Source organism: Castor canadensis, chromosome 1 (genome assembly GCF_047511655.1).
Source record: "Castor canadensis chromosome 1, mCasCan1.hap1v2, whole genome shotgun sequence".
NCBI lineage: Eukaryota > Metazoa > Chordata > Mammalia > Rodentia > Castoridae > Castor > Castor canadensis.
The window spans coordinates 44283676-44309587 of NC_133386.1; the positions used below are offsets into that span (position 1 = coordinate 44283676).

Here is a 25912-nt window from a genome sequence, read left to right on the forward strand (position 1 = left end):
ATCCTATTGAATTGACCCTAGTAATTTGTTTTCTAGTAATGATTACCTTACAGCTAATTTTTCCTGAAAATGAACTGAAACATCTTGTACTTACTAATAACTGAGTTTTAGTAATTATTTTCTACTTTGTTTTTCCTTCCTATATTTGAACATAAGTTGGATTTGCTTCTCCTGTCTAGGCTCTTGAAAATCATTTACAACAAAAACACTCTGCAGAGCTTCAGTCGTTAAAAGATGCACATCGAGAGTCAATGGAAGGCTTCCGGATAGAAATGGAACAGGAACTTCAGACTCTCCGGTTTGAATTAGAAGATGAAGGAAAGGCTATGCTCGGTATTTTGAAAAGATTATAATCTTGTCATCTTTATTTTTACATTCTACCATTCTAAAATTCAACATAGAATCACAAGGTTTCATCTTTAAATTTTGAAAACATCAAGATGAATATCTTAAATGTGTTGTTGGTTTTACTGAAAGCTATCAGATAAAGAGGCAAACAATGTGAAATAGAGTGGGAAGTATGCAGGTCCCCTCAGTTTTCTCTCTCTTCTGTCTGTCCTAGAAATACCCACTGGTGCTCCCATCTTACTCATGAGACTGAATAGAGTCTGGACATTCAGATGGCCCAGAAATCAGTCAGTGTCCAATAGACAGACCACATGGAGCCACATGTGGCCCATGTATTGACTACCTAGTCATAGGACTTTTCCACTTTAGGATTTTGTCATGATTTTCTTACAGTATATTTTTTGTTGCATTTTTAACCTATGAGATGGTCATTTTTATAAGGATATAAGTAGAGTTTTGAAGAAAAACTCAATGATTTAAAGATTTGTTTATGTTTTCATTTTTTAGTGTCGTTCAGTAACTTTTTATTCCCACCATCTCATTTTCCTTCTTTTTGGTTTTCCAAATTCTCCTAATATTTTAAAGTGAAGTGTGTCTTTGTCACACTTCCGTGCAAAGTCTTTCCAAGTAAGAACTGGGAAAAAAGAAGACTGAAGTGTTATGAATAGTTGGGCCTCAAAGGGAAAGCCATTTCACCATGTTTATCATTTCTACTAACGCCAGGATTTCTAGGCCATGTCATTATAGCTTTCTCCTCTTCCCTTTTGAAAACTCACTCTGAGAGCTAGCATTAAAATCATATTAAGGGTGATTTGTGAAATACAGTAAACCCACTTTATTCAGAGATTTATTATATGTGGTTTTGACTAATCATGCTCAAAATAAATAAATAATCAGAAGAAATTTCAAAAACAAAAATTTTAAATTCCTGTACATGTTATACAGCTCAGTTAATGCAGAGACACTCTCAAATCAGTCCCACCCTTAATTCTGTGAAAATATGCTTCCCAAAAAGCAAATGTCAAAAAGCAAGGTAAAAGTTATGGCAATCTTCCCACCCCAAAAAGAACATGTAATATACTTAATTTAAGTGATAAAGTGAAAATGTTAGATTTCTTGAAAGGCATCCTGTCTTCAGCAGAAGCTGGACAGTATTATGGGAAAAATGAATCAAGCATCCACAATATTTGAGATAAAAAACATGAAATCTAGTTCTTGATAAAAGGCATTAATGTATACAACAGCAATTTTTGTGACGGTAATGTAGCTTACTTTGTGAAGTTTCAAGTTATGGTTGCTCAGTATAGGTGAATTTGAGCAATATTAGAGGATTGAACTTTATGCATTCTGAGCATTCATGGTTTTTCCTCAATGGTGGTCTCCTTGGAAGCATGTCCCCATCAATACCAACTTTCTGCTGTATCTATTACATTGTACAGATTGTGCTAAACAAATGGATTTAAAAATGAACTACTGCTCTGTCTTTTTGCAGAGAGAGGAGAGTCAAAAACAGAGATGGCCAAAGGTGTTGGGGTATCACACAGCTGTGTGAGGCGAGGTGAAAGCAGCCCAAGTGTGGGAGCTATTGCTGTTTAGTCCATTTTAACGTGATATAAATAGCACTTAGTTGGGCTGGGGGCACAGTTCAAGTAGTAGAGCACTTACCTAGCAAATACAAGGCTCTAGGTTAAATCCCTAGTACTGCAAAAGAAAAAAAAATAAATAAATACCACTTTGTTGATTTGACTAGATTCTATTTTCTGTTCAATATCACCATGTGCACTGTGGCCTCTTGCCACACTAAACTTCTTATGGTTTGCCAGGCCTGTGTTATCCCTTCTTGATAAATACTTTTATTTCTCCACATGGAGAACCTCAGCTCAGTCCTTTAGTCTTTTAGACTGAGTTACTGTGATAGACGTCCCAGTTTCTCTCTCCCAGAATATTTGGGTGTCTTCATCACTGTGCTTTCATTTTACCTAATATTCATGTAATTTTACCTGTGATATCCCATTTAGTTCCCTGGCATAATGCGTTCCCCTCTAGCTTGTGCAGTTATGAAGACAGGGTCATATTTTATTTTCCCTAAGAATAGTGTCTGGTATTCAGTAAATGTTTGTGGAGTGTATACTGAATTCCAAACTCAAATGAAACATGACCTTAATATCATTAGAAGCATTTACTAGCCCTGCTTTTACATTTTCCAGGGCTCTTGTGGAAGAATTCTCACTTGCATAAAAGTGAGAATTTTTAAAAATATCTGTTGTGGTATATCTCTAAAATTGTATTATTATAACAGTAAAAGAGAAGGGTCAAAACCATTTTGTCTTCATTAAACTGAAAGTACATATAAAAAATACCATAATCACTTACCCATTTCACATTTCTTATAACCTTTATCAAAGCTAGATGGATTTTGAGTTCATGATAGAATGTGACAGTCTGTATTTCAATTCATGATATTTTATTAATAATTTAATGGACATCTACCAGTGTCCTAATTTTAAAAATAATATTCTGTATCCTTTCTAATTTTTATGTAAAGTATTAGTAATATTTTTGAAATGTGCTAAATTTTTCTGTTGCTTTCCAGCTTCCCTGCGCTCAGAACTGAACCATCAGCATGCAGCTACAATTGATTTGTTGCGGCACAACCATCATCAAGAACTGGCAGCTGCAAAAATGGAGCTAGAGAGAAGCATGGACGTCAGCAGGAGGCAGGTGAGCATGTTCTGGTCTTTGATCAGGTAAATGAGACTGAAGGATCATAATTTTCTGAAAATTCTTAATCTTTAATCTCTTATTTTCACTATTATTCACTATGTAGTGAAGAGTTTGATGTCTCAAGGGGCATAACTAATTCTACTTTATTATACTGGTCATAACATTTCTTGATCCTTGAAAATTTTCTTGCATCTTGGGAAAGTGAATGATGAAGCATAATTAATATGAAGGTTAAGGATAGCGTGACCCAACAGAGCTCTCCGTGACTTTGCCCCTCCCGTGTCTGGGCTTCTACTGTGGTAGTTAGCAGATACAACTACTAGTGCACCCATGAAAGCACACTTTCAATTTTGTTTAATTTTAATTGATTTAAATGAGTTAAACCACAATATTGGAAGACACAGCTATAGAAGGAGTATGTCCTCAAGAAGAAAAAAGATAATTTTACTGCAAGACCATGCTGTTCTCTAATCTCTGCTGTCCATTAATTATAAATCATTTTAGGACACATCAGCTCTTTGGCACTATAAAATGAGGGAGATCTGCTTTTGTGATTTTTTTTTTGGGTTCCTCGTGGGCTCTCTTTCCCCACATTACTGAAACTATAGCCATGTAAATACTCCTCTGAGTTGTGGGGAAAAAAAGAGGCCTTGAATTTTTTTCATTTGAGCAGTTTGTCTTTAAAGCAGGTTAGAATGATTACATTTGACATTCAAGTATTTCATTTTCTTTCCCTTAGATTAACATAGAAAGCAAAAATGTGGAAAACTTTGAAGAATTATTTCTATTTTCCAGAGTAAGGAGCATATGTGTAGAATAACGGATCTGCAAGAGGAATTAAGGCACAGAGAACATCACATCTCTGACTTGGATAAGGAAGTACAGCACCTTCGTGAGAACATAAGTGCCCTAACCAAAGAACTGGAATTCAAGGGGAAAGAAATTCTCAGAATACGAAGTGAATCGAACCAGCAGATGAGGTATGCCAATACTTACAATGGAAGGAATATACAGTGCTATCTGAAAGACTGTTGCGATGAGGCTTAGGACACTGTGCCTATTTTTGCTTTTGTAGCTAAACTGCCTTTCCAGTAAGATGTTGAAGACCACTTTTTACTGTATTTGATGACTGTGTTACAATCCAGAACATAGATGAAAAGTTTGTATTTTGGATGATGTATATATGTTCATTAACTGAAAATGGTACATAATTAGTAAAAATCTCCTTTTTTTGGCAGTATTGTGGTTTGAATTCAGGACATCATGCTTGCTAGGCAGTCACTCTACCATTTGAGCCATGCCACCTACCTTTTTTTGCTTTAGCTATTTTTTGTATAGGGTCTTATGTTTTTTGATTTGGACTTATACTGTGACTTATACTGTGATTCTTACCTGTATCTCCTGTGTACCTGAGGTTAGAGGCAAACACCACCCAGTTTATTGGTATCACTAACTTTTTATCCTGGTTGGCTTCAAACCATGATCTTCCTGATTTCTGCCTTCTAAGTAGCTAGGATTATAGGTACATGCCACCATGCGTGGCCCCTAAAATCTTTTAAAAATGTTAGAAAAAGCATTAAAGGAGACAACTTTAATACAGACTAGAAGATTATAGCAAAGTAAGTAGCTTAACTTAGGCTATTTACATGAATTTTCAATATATTATACCAAAAACAGCATTTCAAATCTAGTAAAATATAGAAAGTTGTGAAAGCATGACTTCAGAATAACATTTTCTTAACTAAACATAAATTAAACAGGTTGCATGAACAAGATTTAAACAAGAGACTTGAAAAAGAGCTGGATGTCATGACAGCAGACCACCTCAGAGAGAAAAATATCATGCGAGCAGATTTTAATAAGACTAATGAGCTACTCAAGGAAATAAATGCAGCTTTACAAGTGTCGTAAGTCATATTGCGCTCAAGAAAATTCATATGTGGATAACAAACCGAAGAGCACTATGTCTAAGCTCAAATTAACTGCTGTTTTGAGTCTAATAAAAATGATAATTAAAAGAGAAAGCTTAAGTGCTGTATTACAGATGGTAATTGCAGTGAAGTGTTCACCAGCAGTTGAGTGATTATGCTTCATCAGCTACCGCTGTCACAGTCTACCAGTAAAGATGATGCATTAATGCCATGTGACCACTCAAAATATGTCCATTAGATAATGCTAAGTAAAAACCGTAGTATGAAGGACAGAAATATTATTATTCTCTGCATGCAGTAATAACATATATTTTACAAAAAATCAGTATCCTAAAAATTAACATAAACTTTTAATGATAATAGTTCTCTTTAAGAGGTGAATCAGGAGGTATTGAATGTTGTAAAGAACAAAGACTTTATTTTACTCTATTTAGGTATTGCTTGAATTCCTGTAAGTATTCAATTGTTTTATGTTTTAAAAAATATATACTGGAATATCATTACAAATAAAGTTATATTCATACCTAGTAACTCCAATATTGTTAAAATAAAATTTTTCTATTTTTTACTTACTGTTCTTAAAAAATTATTAACCTTTCTCTTTCCTGGATATTTATTTACTGTTAGAGCCAAACAGCTTATATTCAGCCCATCTCTGTGACCTCAACCCTAGTCCAATTTAGTTAATTTTAGAATTAATCTCCTCTTAGGCTTCTACTAATGGTTTATTTCACCTTTAGTCTCTCATATGCCAATAATTATCCACGCACTTTAATAAAGTTACAATTAGTGTCTAATCCCATTACTCTGAGTGTTAAAGACAGACTCTTAACTTCAGTGGGCCTTGTTCTGCATCCTACATTAGTAATGTCTAATTACCTTCCCCAAACACAGAATTCATCTTTCCTGGTTCTTCCATGTAATTCAGTGTCGTAAATGTTGCTACATAAAGAATGTCAGTGCAGGGGAGTGGGGGAGAGAGGGGAGAGAGTGGGACGCTGTGGGGAGAGATGACCCAAACAATGTATACACGTATGAATAAATATATACATATAAAAAAGAATGTCAGTGCACGCACAAGCACACACACCCATTCAGAATCTCCACATTAGTGGATACTCAATGAACATGTCACAGGTTAATTTTATTGAGAATTCCCACTCATACTTAATCACTTTGTGAAGTTACCCTTAAAACAGTGAAAACTGTGACTCATTTCTCAGTCACAGTGATTTTGATGTTTACTGTTGTTAGTCATACTTTATAAATTCTGTGAGCTCGGATATCTGCCTTGTAGAAGAGCTTATGACCTCATATTTTTGCAGAAATGAGATAAAATCAAACTCAGTGCTTTGGCTCTTGCCTCTCCTAGCCACAGTATTCATTGAGCAGAGCCATCTTCCTTTTCATAAAAAGAACATGTTCACACAAAGAACAACCTGTCTGTCTGTGTGTCCTGTCTCCTTAGAAATGTTAATTTATAAAAAGTAAAGGTTGTGTCTACTTTTGATTCTTTTTTTGCAGTTTCATACATTATGAATTTTCAACAGAAAACAGTAATTTAGTTTTTCTATATTATTATATTTTAGTAATTGAAGAATTAGTATTACTGATAAGTAAAATATTTTATTTGCTTTTCTAGAGCTGGCATTCATTTTACACTTCAGCTTAGGTCCATGCTAACCAACAATTTTAAAGTATTGCAGAAATGGTGATAAGTATATTCTCTTAGAAAATGAGTATTAGAAATCCTTTTCTCTTGATTTGGTGGGGGGGTTGGCAGAAATCTACTGCTACCATATAATTTTCCTTTAGCTGTAGCCATTTACTGTCTTAGTTAAGAACAAGTATACATGCGAGTTTATTTTCAACTGATACTATCCAGTAGATTTTCTGAGATAGTGAGAACACTTTGCATCTACTCTACCCAGCATAGTGCCTGCTGGCACACATGGCTAATGAGTACTTGAACTACATGTGTCTAGTACAATTAAGGAAGAAGAATTTTAAAATTCCATTTTACTTCAATTCATATAGCCTCATACACCAGTGGCTATCATATTAGAAAGCAACATTGATTATTTCTGTCCTCATGTTTAAGTGAAGCCTGCTCTGATCTGATGAATGTTTGGGCTTTAGACAGAGCTGGGAAGTGGGGAGTGTCCTTTCCACTTGTGGCATGGGGTAGGGAGAGGACGAGAATGTCTGAGCCATCCCAGCCTTTTCCACAGGACTAGGATATCCTATTAAAGTTTCTAGCCAACTGTACCTTAGCTTCACAAATCAGAGCTCTGTGGATTCTTAGAGAGTAGTGGCTCAAAGTGCGAGTCCAGCATATGGAACAGAAGAAACCCTGGTGCAGCCTTAAACCTCTTGGCGCTCCTGCTGCCGCAACTCCTGTTGGGCTTCACGGAAAGCGGGGCAACAAGTTTATAGTATTGTAGAAACAGTGATAAGGATTCTGTACCTGTTTTGAAGTGAGTGTTAGAAATCCTCTTCTCTAGATCTGGGTAATAATATCCTTAGGTTTTCAGAGTTTTACAGATTCCCTTAGGGTTATATCCTAGTATTATATCCTAGTAAGAACCTTGAATCTAGTAAAAAAACAAAAAAACAGTCATAGTTTTTGATTGTTTCCAAAGTGCTTCTTTATCTTACTTAGGACGGGATTCTGCATTCTGGCTTCTTGTTATTTTTTACCTGTGGAGATCTTCATTTTCTTTCTACGATCTTCAGCCCAGACACACATTTTTAACGCATTAGCCTTTTTTACAGACTTTGGCTTTCCCCCTCATTCAGTGTAACATGAGTGTGGATTCAGCTGGTTCTGAAGCATCTGACTGTTCACCAGTGCCTGTGGCTTATGGGCCTGAAGAAAATTGTTCATCCTTACAAATGCCGTCTGCTGAGATGTTCCACACAGACACTGCCTCTCCTCTTCCTTATGCCATGGACCTGCGTACTCAGGACAGTCCTGATTCTTCTATGAGACCAAAAGCAAGACCACAAATTCTGGTTCTGGAGAGAGCACAGTGAAGAAGGAAGACACTAAAGCCCAGGTCAAGAAGCAGAAGATGCAAACTGTGTAGACACAGCCGTGTGTGCTCAATGACAGGCATTAGAAACAGAAGTACCTCAGCCTGCAGCAGGTGCAAGAACTTTCTGGCATTCTAAACCTTACCTACAAACAGGTTAAGACCAGGTTCCAAAAACAGAGAATGAAATCTAAGACAAGGCAGAAGAGTAAGTCAAAGTAGATCAAAGAATGGCAATAGTGTAACTCAGAAGGGCTTGGTGCCTACAGACTTAACCTGCTATAGACAAGATGTCTCTGGTCACTGGTAACTAGATGTAATACACGTTTGGGTATTTTTTTTTTTTTTTTGTGGTACTGAAGTTCAAAACTCAGGACCTCACACTTGCTAGGCAGGCACTGTACCATTTGAGCCACTCTGCCAGCCCTTTTCTGTGTTGGATATATTTTTTTTTTAATGGTACTGGGATCAAACCCAGGGCCTCATGCATGTTAGGCAAATAGTAACCTCTGAGATACATCCCCAACTGGGTATGTTCAAGATAGGATCTCAAAAACTATTTGCCCAGGCTGGCTTAAAACCTCGATCCTCCTAATCTCTGCCTCTAGAATAGCTAGGATTATAGGTGTGAGCCACCAGCACCTGACAAGTTTGGATATCTTTAAGATATAGAATCTGACCTCAAGTGTAGGAAGTAAAACGTGCAAAGATGTGTGAAAGATTATTCCTATTGTTGGAATCTAGTTTAAGCATAAACAATAAAATACTGGTTTTACATTTAAAGAAAGAAAACAAATGAGGAAAAAGGCTATTCAGTTTCGTCTAAATGATATGTTCTGTAAGTAAAGAAAATTTAAGCTAAATGAAAAAATTCTCAGAATATCATGACAGAACCTTATTATATAAAAACCAGAGATCATTATTGTTTAGGTGTACTTCACATGAACTTCCCAGTGTACTGAAACAAAAATATTTTTTCATGAGAGAAGTATTGATTCTGTACTTAGACTTTAAATAGGTCAGTAATCTCTACCTAAAAAAAAAAAAGCACTCCACCACACCAGAATCACTTATTCTTTAAAATTAAGTTTCAACTTCAGTGGTTTTGTTGTTATTGTTGCTTGATTTTAATTTTTCATCAAGTTTATTTCCATAAACTTTGCGAGAGTTGAGGAAGTAGTAGTTGTGTCACAAGTCAGATCTGGGCTCAGAATTATGGAAAAAGAAAAGTTCAACATTAAAATGTTTCAATCTTACATTTCCTTTACTTAAAACTGTAGAGAAGGATAATGTAACAGAGTTCTTTCATCTTTATAAAATTTAAGTTATTGATAAACAATAATACATGTGTACCTAATAATATAGTTGTTTGACTTTAAAGTCTCAATTCAATGATTGTCAGTTACTTTTTTATAAAACAACGTAAGAGAAACTATAACTTGAAAAACATTTTGTACCGTGTTGGACAGTTTTTAAAGCATTCATATTTTAGGCCTGTATTACTCATGAACTGTAGACATCGACCTATATGTTCTCAGGGCCAAAAAATTAAATCAGGGCATGCATGCCTGATGAGAGCCCAACAGTGACTCTAATTAGTTGTTTTATCTGTTCTGCTTCTCCTTTCTTTTCAGGCTTTGTATTTTCATAGGAATCTGCATTTTTAATAAAAGCGTGCATGTATTTATGTGGTCCCCTTTACAAAGTGTTCCTGAGGCTTTAATAATTCTTATATAACCTTTGGGGATTTGGTCATTTCTGGCTCCTTTTAATATTCTTAATTTTTTAATTGACTCATTTTAACTTAAAAATTTAATAGGAAAACCTGATACTACATAACTACAGTAAAACCATTATCACTATTAAAAATTGTATGCCTTACTCTAAATAGAAGCTAAGCTATATTTGTGTAAATGTAAATTGTGTACAAATAAAATTGGATTTCAGCTAACTTTGATGCTCACAGTCTGCCTGAGTATTATGAAATAGGGTAAAAAGCCTATGCTATGAAGGCCATTTAAGAAAATAGAACCAGATATACTCCTTGTCATCCAAAAGATTAGGCAAAAGCAAACTTTGAATCATCTACTGATGACCAGTCATTCATACTTGGTCTTGACAAGCAGGACCGACAAAGAGAATACTTGGGCAACTGAAAACAGGGAAGACGTTGACTAGTGTTGGCTTGAAATGGATGTTAGAATACGATCCAGTTTTCTTCCTACTAGAATTTTGAAAGACTAATAATTCTAGTTTGCAAATTAAATCTATAATATGATACTTGTTCTGTCCTTTAATGCTTTCCATGTGTATTTATTATTGTTTCTTACCAGTTAGTTTTCCTCTTTCATATACTGTTATATTTTTTATTAAAGTTTTTGGTGTTGTAAAGATACTTTGTGAAGAGGATTCATGGATAATACTTCTGTACGTAAAGAATGTTTCAGTTAATACACATTAGCACTTGATTTCAATGAAGACCTTTACTATACAACAAAGGAGGTTCTGCGATCGTAACTAATTGTATTAGACTCACTTTTCCTGAGTTTTTAATTGTACAACAACAAAGAGAAATAATACTTTTTAAAAGGCATTAACTCAGCTACTGTTTATACCAGCAATTCTTGTTCAGGTGCAGGAAGCAGCCCCAAAATCTTGTAAAAGGAAGTACTCCAGTGACACCTTGTGGCTGTTCCAGCATAAAAGCCAAATGCCTTTTTTTTTTTTTTTAACTAGATAGTGTTTGTCAACCTTCTTGAACCTTTGCCCATAAAATACATAAAACTAAGCCCTCCCACATTGTAATAAAATACAAGATAACTTTAATGTGGACTCGGAATTCCATTATTTTTCACATAGTTTGCATTGTCACAGAAGAGCAAAAGGTCGTGAGACTTACATCTTATGAGGCAAACTGAGCCTAATTCCACACTTGACAAGGGGCTAACTAAATATGGTGTTTCTAAATCTTTATCTTGGGCTGAATTTGTGCGGGGCTTTTATGGTTCTAAAATACACAGAGATTCTAGTAGTCCTCTGGGATTTCAGGGTGGGAGGGGAGGTGGATAGTTCACTGATTTCTAAATGATGGATAATCTAAAAGTTACTATTTGTTGAATGAGTAAATTTTTCTATGAATCTTCATTAATCTCAACTTTATTAAGCTTTAGTACTTATATTTATATTCTGAAAACAGTAAAAATTTAATTGTTCTAATAATTTACAATTTCTAAAACGGAGTCTCTTTTTTTTCAAACTAAGCCAATAGTTTCTATTTATTATTTTCACTCTGCTCTGTCCTATACTGTTAGACTCTGTAGGGTCCATGTCACCTCTGCTCATAAAAAGTGCCCTCTATTTTAGTCCTCAGTGGTATTCAGTCCTGTTACCATCTCTTATTATTCAGAGAAGAATAGGCCTACAGAAATGTAATTCTTCTCTAACCTGATGAGCTTTTTATCTGTATTGGCTGATAATAAAGAATTTTTAAACTGTATTTACCATAAACCAGGAAAGAAAAAGATGTCATATATGTGTGTCTTTTGTTCCCCTTTCTTCTGTGCCTTTTCTTATCTCTTTATATATGTTACCAAGCCTTACATCATCACACAATATTGTATTTATAGTAACCACTTCTGATAGTAAGCCAACATTTCTAGCATTAGACCTGGCTTTGTTAGGTTAGTATCACTCAGCGTGTCATTTCTTTTGCAGAGCACACCTCACTTTATTTCCATATAGTCTTGAATACCTAAGATGGTTGAATTCTCCCAAAAGTAACCTGCAAAGAACTTAATATCATCTACCTCTGCAAAGCCTTCAGTATAACACTGCTCTTGAGGCAGTCATGTTATTATAAATTTAAAGTCTTGTTTAAAATTGTGTGTGTGTTTAACTGGACTAAGGAAAATGTAGGTATTTATTACAAAAGAATATTGTCTGAGTCATATCAATGAGCTAAAAGTTTTCTTGTTTTCAGACTAGAAGAGATGGAAGAAAAATATCTCATGAGAGAATCAAAACCAGAAGATATACAGATGATTACAGAATTAAAAGCCATGCTTACAGAAAGAGACCAGGTCATAAAGAAACTAATTGTAAGATATTTTGTTTCTGTATAACCGTGTTAGTAATCAATAGACTATTGGTTGGGAAAAATATTTTTAAATGCTAAATGAAAATGGAAAGTACAAAATATGTGCATTGTGATTGAAAGTTTATTAAAATGTTTATGACTGAGGAAAAATTTAACTTTGGCATTAGGATAAGGGAGTTTTCCTTTTTCTTCAGTATTTTTAAAAAGGAAATGCTCTTTTTTGACACATACTGAATGTTTAATAATATCTCATTGCTACTAAATAGGTAATATGCTACTGAAATGTATACATGTTGCATATATATACAAAATTAGGTCTGGCTAGAAAAGAACCCTTAACACATCCATGCATTAGCCTTCATTGTACACTTCCAATGATAATTTCCTAAAATATGCCACCAAATACTGATTCAAGGAGATACTGTAGAATAAAAATGTTCTGTGGTCTAGCCTCAGAAAAGCTGCGTATTGTCTTAGGTGGTCAGTAATACTGAGGTGTTAAGGGCTCTGAAAAAGAGAGAAAATACAGATTTAACAACAAATACACTGCCTTCATTCAAGTCATTATTCCTTAAGAACAAAAAAATGTATACAAATGTTTCAGAATTCATAAAATATCTTAGTCTTCTAAAATGCTATATCCTGGTCAGTAATTAAAATATTGCTTTTACTGCCACTAATAAATGAAAGCCTTTTCTAATAAAACTAAAAAATAGAACACTGATTATTCTACATGCTTATTGATCTTTTCAATTGAAGATTTTGGATATTAGCATACAAAGAGCATAGAGCAAAATTTATTTCTGAAGCCCTTTTAAAAAAAACAAAATTCTCTTTGAATTTAAGAAATTCAACCTGTTTTTTGAAGCTGGAAGTTCCTTCTGGAAGCAATAGCATCCATAGATGGAACCCAGGAGCAGGTTATGGAGAGATAGTACATTACTATCATCCACTCAATTTTCAAGTTTTGCAGACCTCAGAGGTAGATCTATGTGATACCAATAGACTCATGGAAAATGACTGTCTGTTTCATATATGAAATTAGCAAGCATAAAGTATATTCATCTATGGCCCAAAAATAGCAATTAATTTTCCAGTTCTTACTAGGAGGTTTTACAGATATAATTTTATTTTATCCTCACAACAGGTAGGTATTAGACGTCAAAGAGCAAAGTAACTTGGCAAAGCAACACAGCTAATCAGTGCCAGGGATGTAGCCAAGGGGTGTTCCACACACTTTGCAACACCCTAGATCCCTGGTCTGTGAGGTACGTGGGCCAAGGTTAATGACTTACATAATAGTCAGTGGTAACTAAGAGGAGGATGAAGAGCCTAGTACTACTAGATTCCACTAGAATTTAGTTCTATTAAACATAACCCTGCATTCTCACCCATGCTGCTCTATCTGCTTATGGCCTTCCCAGAGTCTGGTGGTTCAGTTAGCACAACTTGTTTTTCATGAAGCCAAAAGCAAAGGTTTTTTCTCTGTATGGGCTATTCATTTTTCCTCTGTTACCATTACTATAATATGGTCATATATCAAAGAAAAGATTAGATGAGATCAAATTCATTTCCAGGTAATAAAGAGTAATAAAATATCATAATGCCACCTTCATTTATGGAAATCAGTCAACTACATACACAACCCCATGAGTAAAAATTAGACCTGTCCAACTCTACGGGAAACCCTGTAAAACACATATGGGACCAAGTAGATCCAGTCTTGGAGGAACTGTGTATTAAAGGGTAGGGGAGAGTCCCTGGGCATAGAGTTTAAAAAGGTGTTGAAAACTTACCCACCAGCAAACTTAAAGACACTGGCAATTGAGTCTAGAAATTTTTGAACAAAATACAGAATCTACAAGTTTTATATTGTGAATGAAATAACACCTATGCACTTAATGTTTGTAAATATTCAATAGAAAGTGTTCAAAAGATGTTTATAATTCTTTTTGCATAGGAGGATAATAAATTTTATCAGCTGGAATTAGTCAATCGAGAAACTAACTTCAACAAAGTGTTTAACACAAGCCCTGCTGTTGGTGTTATTAATCCATTGGCTAAGGTATGTACTGTAGACACCATAAAATAAGAATATACCTAAAAAGTTGATGAAAAATTGGTGAATTGTTTGGTGCAGCATAGAATAAAGCTCCCCAAAAATGTTTTCTTCTTCCTTCTCCCTTTTTTGTCTTTTCTTTTTTTGGTTCTGGGGATCAACCCAGAACTTATGCATGCTAGGAAAGCATTCTAACACTGAGCTATATCTCATTCCAAAAAATGTTTTCTTAAATTTAATAATCTAGCACTAAGATTTATGAGTTTTTTATTCGTTTTCAGAATGAGCTATTCATTTGTTGATAATCTATACTCCTTAAAATGTTTTGTTCTGTTTTTTCATTTTTCATATTTCTAAAGAAAACTAAACTTCTAACACCCCTTAAGTTAATATATTATCATTTCTTACCGATCACAATCCTCTATGGGGTCCCAACAACTTAAAGCCTGACATCATCTTATAGAACTTAAGGTGAAGTTCATACTTAATAAACGCTGGTTGCCTAGCAATGTAGCTCTTCTCAACAATTAAAACTAAACATATGGGTTATTCTGATACCATAAAAGCCTTGAAGTGGACATGGCTAAGACTTTATACATCTTTTTACCCTATGGCTCCAATCACAGTGTTTCATGTAGAGTGGGTTTTTAGTAAATACTTGTTCAATTGCAAAATTTTCCCACAAATTATTCTGTGAATAAACTAAATAATGAATAAATAATTGTATGCATCAATTTTACAGGGATTATGAATCTTTTGAGAGAACTCAGTAGTAAAATAAGTAAGTGTTAGTGTTAAAGCTGTTTTTAATTCAATTTTATTAAGTTTCACATCATGCTAAAGGAGGCCCTTACCCAGAAATTTTGTTTTCAAGGCTCATAAAACTTCTCTGTTATGAACACTGAATCTATCCTTCTTTCGTAAGTGCCCCAAACTTTGAACTTGAATGTTTTATAAAAATAGAATGAAGTACAGAAGTATGTAGCTTTATTTTTAGACCTGCCTGACACATAAAAAGCTCTTAGTCAATAATAGGTAAACTAATGAATAGAATTGATTTTGTTTTTAAGTTGATAGAGTGGCATAAGCGTTTACTTATAAAGCAAGATTGTTATGAAACTTGTGGAAACAAGATATTTTAGAAATATTTTCATTTATTTTGTCTAAATTAATTTTTCAGCTACGAACCCTGTGAACTTTTCTAATGAAAAGTTTTTTGAAATAAAAAACTTAGGTAGGTTTAATTATGCCCTCTGGTAATTAGAATAAGAAAATACAAAAGATACAGCTTTGCAAGATTTTCCAGCTACTTTTGACTCCACATTTTCCCAAATGTGTCTTTTTCTGGTGATGCTAAAATAGGCTCCTTGTCAGAGACTCTGTGAATCTTACAGAATGTGACAGAAAAGAAAACGTCTAGATAGTGAAATAATTATTTTATAAATGAAAAAAAAAGTTCTATCTTGGGTATGAACTACATTTTTCAAACCCCATAGTTACTTTGCAAGAAAAAAGTAATAAATTTAGTATACATCTAATTAACAAAATGTGAGAATATGCCAAGTATTTTACAACATGTTAATTTTTGCTCCTCATAACAAGATGATACCCAGTGATTCTAGAAGTAGGAATACAATATTTTGAAAAAATAATAAATCATTAAAGTTAATGATTTGCAATCTGACTTATTTGCTCTTTCTTACTGGTCATTTCAAAGACCGAATAAAAGGTAAAAGAAAAATTGATAAGATTTGTTTTTTAATCTTTACTCTTTTTAAATTATGAGCCAATTAATGATATTGTCAATTAACTGGGAAATTTAGACGTAATTACGCAGATTTAATTTTCTCTGTTAGGATGTCACAGTGAATTTAAAACTAAATTATTTCTTTTTAAGTCATAAGTAAAAATGTGGAATTTGTTTCAAACTACATTGCCAAGCATTTTCTCATTCCCTTTTTTCCAGGCAAGAACTGCCTCCCTTTGACAGATGGCTGAAGTTTATGGACCTCTCTTTTAAGATTACGTTTAACTTTACTTCTTCTCCTAATTTTAGCCTAAATCTACTTAGCCCTTATGGTGTCTGCAATACCTTCTCTTTCCCGCTCCCTAGAGACCCTTCTTTCCCTTCCAGTATTCTCTACCTATTGGTACTCTTCCGTCTTTCCCTAATTTCACAATTAATTGTTCACAGTTAGAAGACAACCGCTCCTGAATGTGTCTTCCTCATTCTTTCTGTCCTGGTAGCATGTTTGCCTTTGAGGATTCCATGTGAAGAAACACTTTCAAGGGTCCCCAGACCACACTTTGGGTAACACTGGTTAATTTTAATATCATAATTTTACACAGAGCTTCCAAAATTTTTCCATTCCAAATTTATACCTTCCACTATTCCTGTTTTCTCATTTGTCCTCATGCAAGGGACTATCCTTACATGTATTATTTTTAATGCAGCAAAAGAAGAAGAATGATAAATCACCTACAAACAGGTTTGTGAGTGTTCCCAATCTAAGTGCTCTGGAATCCAGTGGAGTGGGCAATGGACATCCTAACCGCCTGGACCCCATTCCTAACTCTCCAGTCCACGATATTGAGTTCAGCAGCAGCAAACCACTTCCACAGCCAGTGCCACCCAAAGAGCCCAAGACATTTTTGAGGTGAGCTCCGTCTCACCAATGGCTTGTTTTCTTTTCTTTTTTAACTTGAGAAATTTACCTTCTTCCATTGCATAAACCCACTACTCTAAGAACAACCTAAGAAATACTTTTGTAAATTTTTTTAGAATTTTTACCAGCTTTGTAGAGAACTCCCTTTGACTCTGTTCAAAGATCTTTTTGTCAAATTTCTTATCACCAGTGAACTTTCTAAATGTTGGAACAGGTGTTCATACAATTCATGTGCTTACAATTTTAATATTTATGTACAGTTCACTTCATTTTTAGTATTATTGCCAATTTTTCATTATTAAAGAACTATAAAATAAAGCTTTCAGAACTTTAAAATAATTTTTTATTTATTAAATGGTTTTTATTTCTGTTTTATGTTAGATATATTTTTTCCTTTCTAGTTTTCAGGCTTACTAATATTTATATATATTCATATTTCCAAAATTTAAAAAGTAATATCTGGAAAATTAATGGTATCCTTAAGCAAACAATAAGTTTAGAAAAAATAACTTTCAAAATTCACATTTTAAGTTACCTCAGAGTTCATTAAATGTATTAAGTAAATTTTGAATGAAATGCAATTATTTAGACAGTAGATAATTAAGTCAGAAAGTACTATTGGTTTATGCTTACTTTATTATCACTGATTTTTTTGCTGCTTTATTTTTTCTTAACTTTTACTAAATCTCAGCAATGCCACTAATAAGAGTTTCACAAATCAAGTTTGTTTTTGAAATTAGGTTAAGTGATTTATAACATAATTACTAGTTATTTTAAATAGTAAAAAATAGCAAGAATGAAAACTATTCAAGTACACATTTGCTGTCTCCTGCTAAATATTTGTGTTGCTTATTTCCCTGTGCATGGGTGCGCTCAGGTATCAGTAAGATGCATGTGCATGAGCTCGAGAAACATGGCCACTGGAGTTCCCATCATATTGTCGCGCGCCTTGTAATTTCCCCCAAAAACGGTAGGGATTATTTTGTTTTCTCAAGTAGCCCAAAGAATCTTTAGTTAGAGTTAAGTATAAGTTTTATTACTTGGAAGATAGGAGAAAAACTTGAATTTTTAGTATACTCCTTTTCTTAGAGTATCTGCTTGTGGACTTATTAAAGTTTAATATAAATATACAAATTGTAAAAATTGCTGTATCTTTATTTAGTTACACTTAAGAACATATGCATGAGAATCAAATGCCTCTGTCTGGTTCTGAAATTTTAAGGCTAGAGATCCCAATAGAGAAAACCATTATTTTATTCTCTTATTTCTCACAATTCCTCCATAAATTTTTTATTCAAGCGTGACAGTGACATTATTTTTCTCAATTGCATCTTTTATTTTTCTTTTTGGAACTTGGGTGTGAACTCAGACTTCATGCTTGCTCCTCTACCTCTTGAGCCACCATGCCCAGCCCCCGGGTTGTTTTTTGTTTATTCCTTTGCTTAACAATTGTGATGTGGTTCCTTCTTAGCTGACCTACCAAGCTGCTGGTGGCCTCTCCTGCTATCAGGGAGTGCAGAGCTCATTGTAAAGTAGATAGCCTTTAAACACAGCTTCTGACATGGGGAGTCAGTTGTGATAGTCTACACTGATGTTTTGTGTGCTTTTCCCTTTATTTTGGAAAACCGCTTAATACTGGGTTACGTGTCTTTCTTTTTATGAATTCAGTCCTCCTCAGAGTGAAGCTTTCCCCGTGGCTTCTTCAGATCCCCAGCGCCAGGAGTGGTTCGCCCGGTACTTCACATTCTGAAAGAATTGTGTTGGCACAGCTCTGTGTGGACTGTTATTAGGAGCATGACTATACAGATTTTTAAGTGAACAGGCTTTCCTATGTAAAACACTGTGAATGAGAAAGTATTTGTCTCTCTGATTTGAAAATATGCTGTATTTCCTGTGGTATATATTGGAATCACTCTATAAGGTACTCTATATTATGTGTGTAATTATAACAATTATTTTTATTTGAGTCTTTAATCTTTGTAATTACTGCATAATAAATTTTGTTAGAACAAACAATAATGTTTTTCTTTTCTTCTATTGCATTTGCTTTAATTTTTAAACACTTTTTTCTTGGTAGTATTGGGCTTTGAACTCAAGGCCTTGCACTTTCTAGGCAGGTGCTCTATCACTTGAGCCATGCCCTTTTTATTTTAGTCATTTTTCTGATGGGTTTTCATGAGCCACCTACTCACACCTTGCACAAAGCTGGAATGACAGACATGTGCCATCACACCTAGCCCTTTTAAGTACTTTTAAATTCCAGGTAAGACTTGCCAAAATAAAGTTTCGTTGCATTAATAATCATAGGCTATCAGTTTATTTTAATTCAGTTAATCATAACAAAATCAGGATAGGGAAATTCATTATCATGTGTGATTTTAACTAAATTTTAAACATTTACAAGACTAGAATAAAAGCACTTGTGTAAATTATGAACATCCAAATATATAAATATTGTTGACGTAAAAGTTTTAGTTTTTGTTTTCTGATAGATGAGATCTAGAACTTATAATACAGTTAGCATCTATGATTGATATGCTTTATGGCTAAAAGTTACTATGTAAAGAGAGTTGACTCTATTTTAACTTATCTTAAAAGCTAGTTTGTCAGTTTTCTAAGTAGACAGTTTAGTATTGCTACATGAGTATAGAGTTAACTACCTACTGCTACACTTTAATGAGACCTTTTATTTCTTTAAGCCTTAGTCCCTCTTGATGTAATTTATTGTGACCTGGAAGAATGCATCTGCTTCTACAAATACAAAATTTATTTGTTTCAGTAATGTAGATTTTCTTTTTCTTTGCTTTCCTCTAAGACAGGGTCACTCTGTGTAGACTAGGCTGGCCTCAAACTCTCAATCCTCTTTTTTCAGTCTTACAAGTGCTGGGATTATAGACATGCCTTACTATAGATACCTGGCTAATAAAATATATTTTAGAAGAGTTTGGGTAAGCCAGATAAATGCAAATACAGTACATGATCTGTGAATTGTAATAATGTCAAAAAATAAGTTTTAAAATGGTTAGTATGTATCAAGTCCTAAACTAAGTAGCAGTGTAAGAATTATCTCAATTTAATTCTCACAAAATCCTCAAGGAATAAACCTTTGCATATGAATTTACAGTTGGTAGCTTGTTCTTATTTCTGAAAAAAAAAGTTTCTACAAAATTCTTAGTTGCATTGTTATTTTTTCTTCTACTAAAAGACTACATTTTCTAAGAAAAACAACTAATGCTTACAAATTGCCTCTGTTTTATTTGTGTATCGCCATGTGGACATTTATTAACCAAGGATTAGTTATAGTACTTGTGCAAGTGACTGCGCCAGACAAAGGCATACAAAGAGGGTGGACACCTGTCCTCCACGATCTAAGTGTACAGTTGTCAAAATTGTCCAGAACCTCCTTTACTTTAAAGAAATATCAGGAGCACTACAAAGGAGATTTATGGAGGATACAGTGGGAGCACAGAGAAAGAAGTAATTGGCTTTAAGTGATGAGAGGGAATGCTTGACATAAAGGTAGTATGCAAGTATACATAACACTGAAAGATGGGTAGTATTTAACCAGACAAACGTTTCAGAGGGGACTATTCCAGGCACAAGCTGAAGCAAAGTCAAAAAAGAGCAGGCCAGCTGCATCCAGGGAACTCCACATAGCCCTGTTGTACCAAAGTGAAGGTGCCCTAAGCAGCCATTTCTTAAGTATCTACCTTGTATCAGACACTTCAACAATGACTTAGAAGAAGAAAGTAAAACACCCCAACACACACAGTCACAGTCACAACACAAAGGGAACATTCCTGGAATGTTCAGAAAGGAATCCAACTTGATTCTTTAGCATTTTGAGCAGGTAATAGAGTGACTAGATTTAAAATTTAGGAAGAACCATCATACCAATTACAATTGGTTCAGAAGAGATGGGGACCATATCAACTAGTGGGGCTGGGCATGGTGGCATATGCCTATAATCCCAGCTACACAGGAGGTAGAGATGGGAAGATCACGGATCCAGGCCAGCTTTGGCAAAAACATTAAGCGAGATCCCATCTCAACAAACAAGTAGCTGTGGTGACATACCCCTGTAATCCTAGTGACACAGAGGTAGAAGTAGGAGGATTATGGTCCAAGGCTGGCTTGGGCAAAAAAGCACAAGACTCTCTCTAAAAGGTAAAACTAAAGCAAAAAGGGATTGGGGATGTGACTCAAGGGGTAGGATATGAGGACCTGAGTTCAAACCCAGGGCCACCAAAAAGGTAACTTACTGAGTTGGTTCAGATGAGGACTAAATTGAAGAGTTGCTAATGTGAATGGAGGTGCGGGATAGAGTGAAGACAGAATTGGTTGGGGTTAGTGACACATATACATAGAACAGAAAGAAAATGAAGTATGGACAAAGGATTAATTTTGATTTTAGACATGTAGAGATTCAAATTTCTCTGGAATAATTAATAGGCAGCCATACACGAGGATCTGGATCTCAGGCTAAAAGTCAGTGCTGGAGCTATTTTGGAAACATGGCATAGATGTGGATTGAGAACAAGAAATAGAGCTGAGAGACATCAACATTTAAGAGAGAAGTAGGGCTTCAATGAGCAGTAAAACTGTTGATCCAAAAAAAAAAAAATGCACAGTCCTGGAAGAAGGAAGTTTCAAAGAGAGAGTAGGCAACCAGCAATGTCAAGTACTACAGTTATCAAGGAAGGGGGAAAAAAATGAAGCATCCATTGGCTTTGACAACTGGAAAATATATCTCAGCAAAAGCAGATCCAGGGTGAGGGGGCAGCAAAAGCCAGACCCCAAGGAGAAAGGTAAATGGAAGCTGAGGATGTTGAGACAGTGAGTGAAAACCTTTCTTTGAGGAAGCCTAACTATACAGGAAGGGGGGAGAGAAATTTAAGTGGTAGACTTGGTGCAGGGTCAAGATGGGGTTTGCTTTTGCCTTTAAAAGTATTCTGGAGAGAGGGGGAGATATTAAAAGGACAGGAGAAAGAAGGGATAAAAAAATGTTCTGATCTTTGTCACCTGGTTGTAATAAAATTAAGGGGACAGACAAATATATAAATGGCTAATGCTGTGATTAAAGAAAGGTTTTCAGAAAGATGCTTATTTTGATATAAAAAGCAACCTAGTTTCCTAAAATGTAGGATTAGAAGAGGAGGTCTTAAAAATCTAATCTCCTAGAGAATACTTAAACTTCCCTATCAGGTCCCTGACTGAACTTTACTATCTCCAGTGGTGGGAATTTCCTTCCTCTGAGACCAGCACCTTAGCCACTATGCCTTCAGTCTCCTGGACCATGTAATAGAACGATAGTTCTATCTTACCTTCCTAAAGGATAATATGGGATAGTTTATGAAAGGGTTTGGGAACAGTATAAATTGCTATAGGTAAGAAAATAGTGTTCTTAGAAAGCAGAAGAGTAAATGCCAGAGAAATGTAAATAGGATTGTCAGGCAGTAATTGAGATCAGGCTACATATTTATATTGATGGCTGTCGGCTTGATGTAGTTTTAACCATCTTTAGCTTCTCAGGTGCAAGTTAATAGGACTGGGTAGTTAGACTTATTCAGGATCAGGATATTGTTAAGTATAACAAGAGGGAAGTCAGAGGAGCAAGGTGGTGTTTCAGAGAAGTGATAATGATAAAGAACACTATCAGTATTAACATCTTTATGTTTATGCTAGGATTTTAGCAGTAAAATCACAATGGTTAGTTGCCTTATCTTAGGTTTAGTTCTTTCTGTCATTTCTTTTATGACTTGTTCTCTGTAGGTAGTAGCAAAGCTCATTCTTAACACTATATCTTAAAATATTTACCTAAGACTTTTCATTATCATTGAACATTAAGTTTCTGACTTGTAGCTTTGCCCAAATACCCCAATTTTAAATCTGGAGTGAAGACATAGGCCCTAAAGAGAGAACTGCATATGTGGCACTCTGTACTGGAGGTAGAGCAGAAAGAGGGATTCTTAAATCACTGAAGCATGATTGGCTTATTTTGCTAAACCTTTCATTATGTGGTAGAGAGTTTCAATGTAGATGAGGAAGATTACTTCTGATAATCCCAGGAATATATTATCTGTAATTTTCTGAAGTAGCTATAATTTTAATAATATAATTTGTTTACTTTTATTTTTAATATTTTATTATACTTTTGATTCATCACACATTAATAATATGAAAATTTCATGTGATAATTCCTTACATGTGTACAGTATACCTTGAAAAAGTTTACCACCTCTGTTATAATCCTATTTCCTCTCTCCCTTCCCCTTCTTTCAAACAGTGTTTGGTGGGTTTCATTGTGTTGTCTTATATGTAGCATTTTAGTTTATTATTAGTATTAGTCAAAATTGTCTTGAAATAGAACAAGCAGCCCAGAAACAAAGCCTCACATATATGGTCAAGTGATTTTCAACAAGAGCACCCAGCTGGGAAAGGAGTCTTTTTAACAGATGGTACCGAGAAAACTGCATATCCACATGCAAAAGAATGACATTGATCCTTATTTTACACTGTCTACTAAAATTAACCCAAAACTGATCAAAGATCTAAGTACAATAGCTAAACCTATAAAACTCTTAGAAAAAAAAATACAGAACTGCATTTGGTGGTACAGTGTTTGTACTCATGGCCTTGAACTTGGCTAGGCTACCCTCTACCACTTGAGCCACATCCCCAGCCAGAGTAAAACTTCTATGACAGTGGTTTTGGCAGCGGCTTCCTGCATATGACACCAAAAACACAGGCAACAAAAAAATAGATAGGTTTGTACTGCATAAAAATTTAAAACTTTTGTGTGTCACAGGACACTATCAACAGGGTGAAAAGACAACTCACAAAGGTTGAAAATATTTGCAAAGGGAGTAACATCCAGAATATAAAAGAATCCCTAAAACTTAGCAACAACAGTAAAAAGCCAGCTTAAAAATGGATCAAGGACTCAAAAAGCATCTCTCCAAAGAAGATATTAAAATGGCCAGTAACTTTATGCAAAGATGCTCAACATCACTAGATATCAGGGAAATGCAAGTCAAAAGCATGATGAGACAATATGCCAATTCATACCTATTAGGCTGGTTCTTATTTTTTAAAATGAAAAGTAACAAGTGTTGGCAAGAATTAGAAATTGGAACCGTTGTGCATTGTAGGTTGAAGTGTGAAATGGTGAAGCCACTGTGGAAAACAGTTTGGCAGTTCTTCAAAGAGCTAAATGTAGAATTCCTGTATGATTCAGCAATTCTACTTCCAGGTATATACTCAAAAGCCAAATTGAAAACAGGAATTTGGAACAGATACCTGTACACCAATGGTCTTTGAAGCGTTGTTCACAATCGCCAAAAGTGGAAACAACCACCATGTCTGTCAACAGATGAATGGATAAGCAAAATGTGGTATATACATTCAATAAAACATTATTCAACCTTAAAAAGGAATGAAATTCTGATATATGCTATGTCATGGGGGAGCTTCCACATTCTGTTAAGTGAAATAAACCAGACACAAGGAGAGATACTGTGTGATTCCACTTTTAAGTGATACCTAAAATAGGCAAATTCCTAAAGGCAAAAAGTAGAAGTTACTAGGGGTTGGGGATAGGAGACAGAGGAATTGTTGTTTAATGGGTACAGAGATTTTGTGTGGAATGATTTTTTTTTAATTCTAGAAATGGATAGTGGTGATGTTCACATAACAATGTCAGTGAACTTATTGCTTCTGAGCTGTATGCTTAAAACTAGCTAACATGGTATGTTTTATGTACATTTTGTCCCAATAATAAGACTAGGTATCAGAGTCCTACTGCAGTGGCTCTGCATTGTTTTCTGAATAAAGACTATTTATTCTTTTTATTTCTTGCCATTTTCTGTGTGAATGTTCAGCATATGTTTAAGTCTCTGTCTCTGAACAGAAAGTACTTGAAATGCTGAGATAGTGAGCAATAACACTGGAGAAATTTCTCCAACAGAAGAAGGGTTCTGCCTGCAGTGTTACCAAGGTATTTGCCCTCCTTATCTCTGAGTTTTGGGGGCTTCTGCCTAAAACAGCCTCTTGTCATGTCCACTATGAAAATACTTCAGTATTTTCCCTGTGTCTTTGAGCTTGGGTGAAAGATGTATGATCATGTAACTTACCAGAAAAAGGAAGACTTATTGGAAGGAGAAAAGGCTTTCCTAGCCTTGAATTATAAAAAGAATTCCCCACTTAGAACATTATTATAGGAGACATTTATAGAAGCAATGGTCAGTATTATTATTTTTACAACAAAAACTCAAGAAAATTTCTCAAAGCTGATCTCTTGAAGTAACCTTTGATAGGGGGAAATTACAGCATTTAGGAATAACTCAATGTAAGAATACTAAGTAGCAACTGTCTGGTGGTCTCACTTGATCCAAGAACATATTTGAGAGTAAAGAAGTTCTTTGAACATCCTCCCTTAAAGAACACTGCTTTCAGCTATACTTTTGGCTTACTAGGAAGAGGTTGCAATCTGATAAGTTATTAATGGTAATACCTAGAATACTGCTATTTTGTATTTGTGATACACAACATATTCTTTGACAAGAGTAAATTGACATCAGATGATGAAATCCTGGATAACCTATGTTATAACAATTTCTGACCACTCCATTGCAAACAAAATGAGGATTTTACTCAGAAAGCTGCTTCTAACTGAATCCATTTTAGTTTCTAAAATCGCTCTTTATTGAATTCAAGAGCTCCACAACATAAAGCACAGCTGAAATAATTTTGACTGGGACCTTTCAAAGCATGTTGGTATCATCCACCAAGGTCAGATAGCCCAGTCATGCATTCCTCAAGCATCAGTATAGAGTTGAATGACTCCTTGGTGTGTGACTTAGTTGTACAATGTCCCTCCAGAAAAGTTAAAAGTCAGTTTTCTTGGTGGCAGTATTATAAGTCATTTTAAGAATGGCAGAGTCATTGATTTTATCTTTTATTTAGTAATTTCACTATACTATGTACAAGTTGATGTTCAAACTGCATTTGAAGCTGTTTAGCTACTTTTTCCTGCTAATAACTTTAAAATAGGA

The 25912-nt window shown here is 34.8% G+C and overlaps 1 protein-coding gene across 9 annotated transcripts in view; it reads left to right on the forward strand.

The window, feature by feature from the left end:
* Fam184a (family with sequence similarity 184 member A) overlaps window positions 1-20096 on the forward strand; it is a 123841-nt gene extending 103745 nt beyond the window's left edge. For 2 of the 9 annotated variants that reach the window (XM_074075568.1, XM_074075561.1), the window contains 8 exons: window positions 180-333; window positions 2942-3069; window positions 3868-4052; window positions 4833-4979; window positions 12018-12135; window positions 14095-14199; window positions 16648-16850; window positions 18528-20084. In XM_074075568.1, the coding sequence (XP_073931669.1) occupies window positions 180-333; window positions 2942-3069; window positions 3868-4052; window positions 4833-4979; window positions 12018-12135; window positions 14095-14199; window positions 16648-16850; window positions 18528-18609 (1122 nt within the window). In that variant the 3' untranslated portion in view covers window positions 18610-20084. Of the gene's footprint in view, window positions 1-179; window positions 334-2941; window positions 3070-3867; window positions 4053-4832; window positions 4980-12017; window positions 12136-14094; window positions 14200-16647; window positions 16851-17736; window positions 17830-18527 lie in introns of all 9 variants that reach the window. The other 7 variants (XR_012448776.1, XM_074075559.1, XM_074075577.1 and 4 more) reach the window with 7 other exon arrangements.
* Window positions 20097-25912: the final 5816 nt, after the last annotated feature.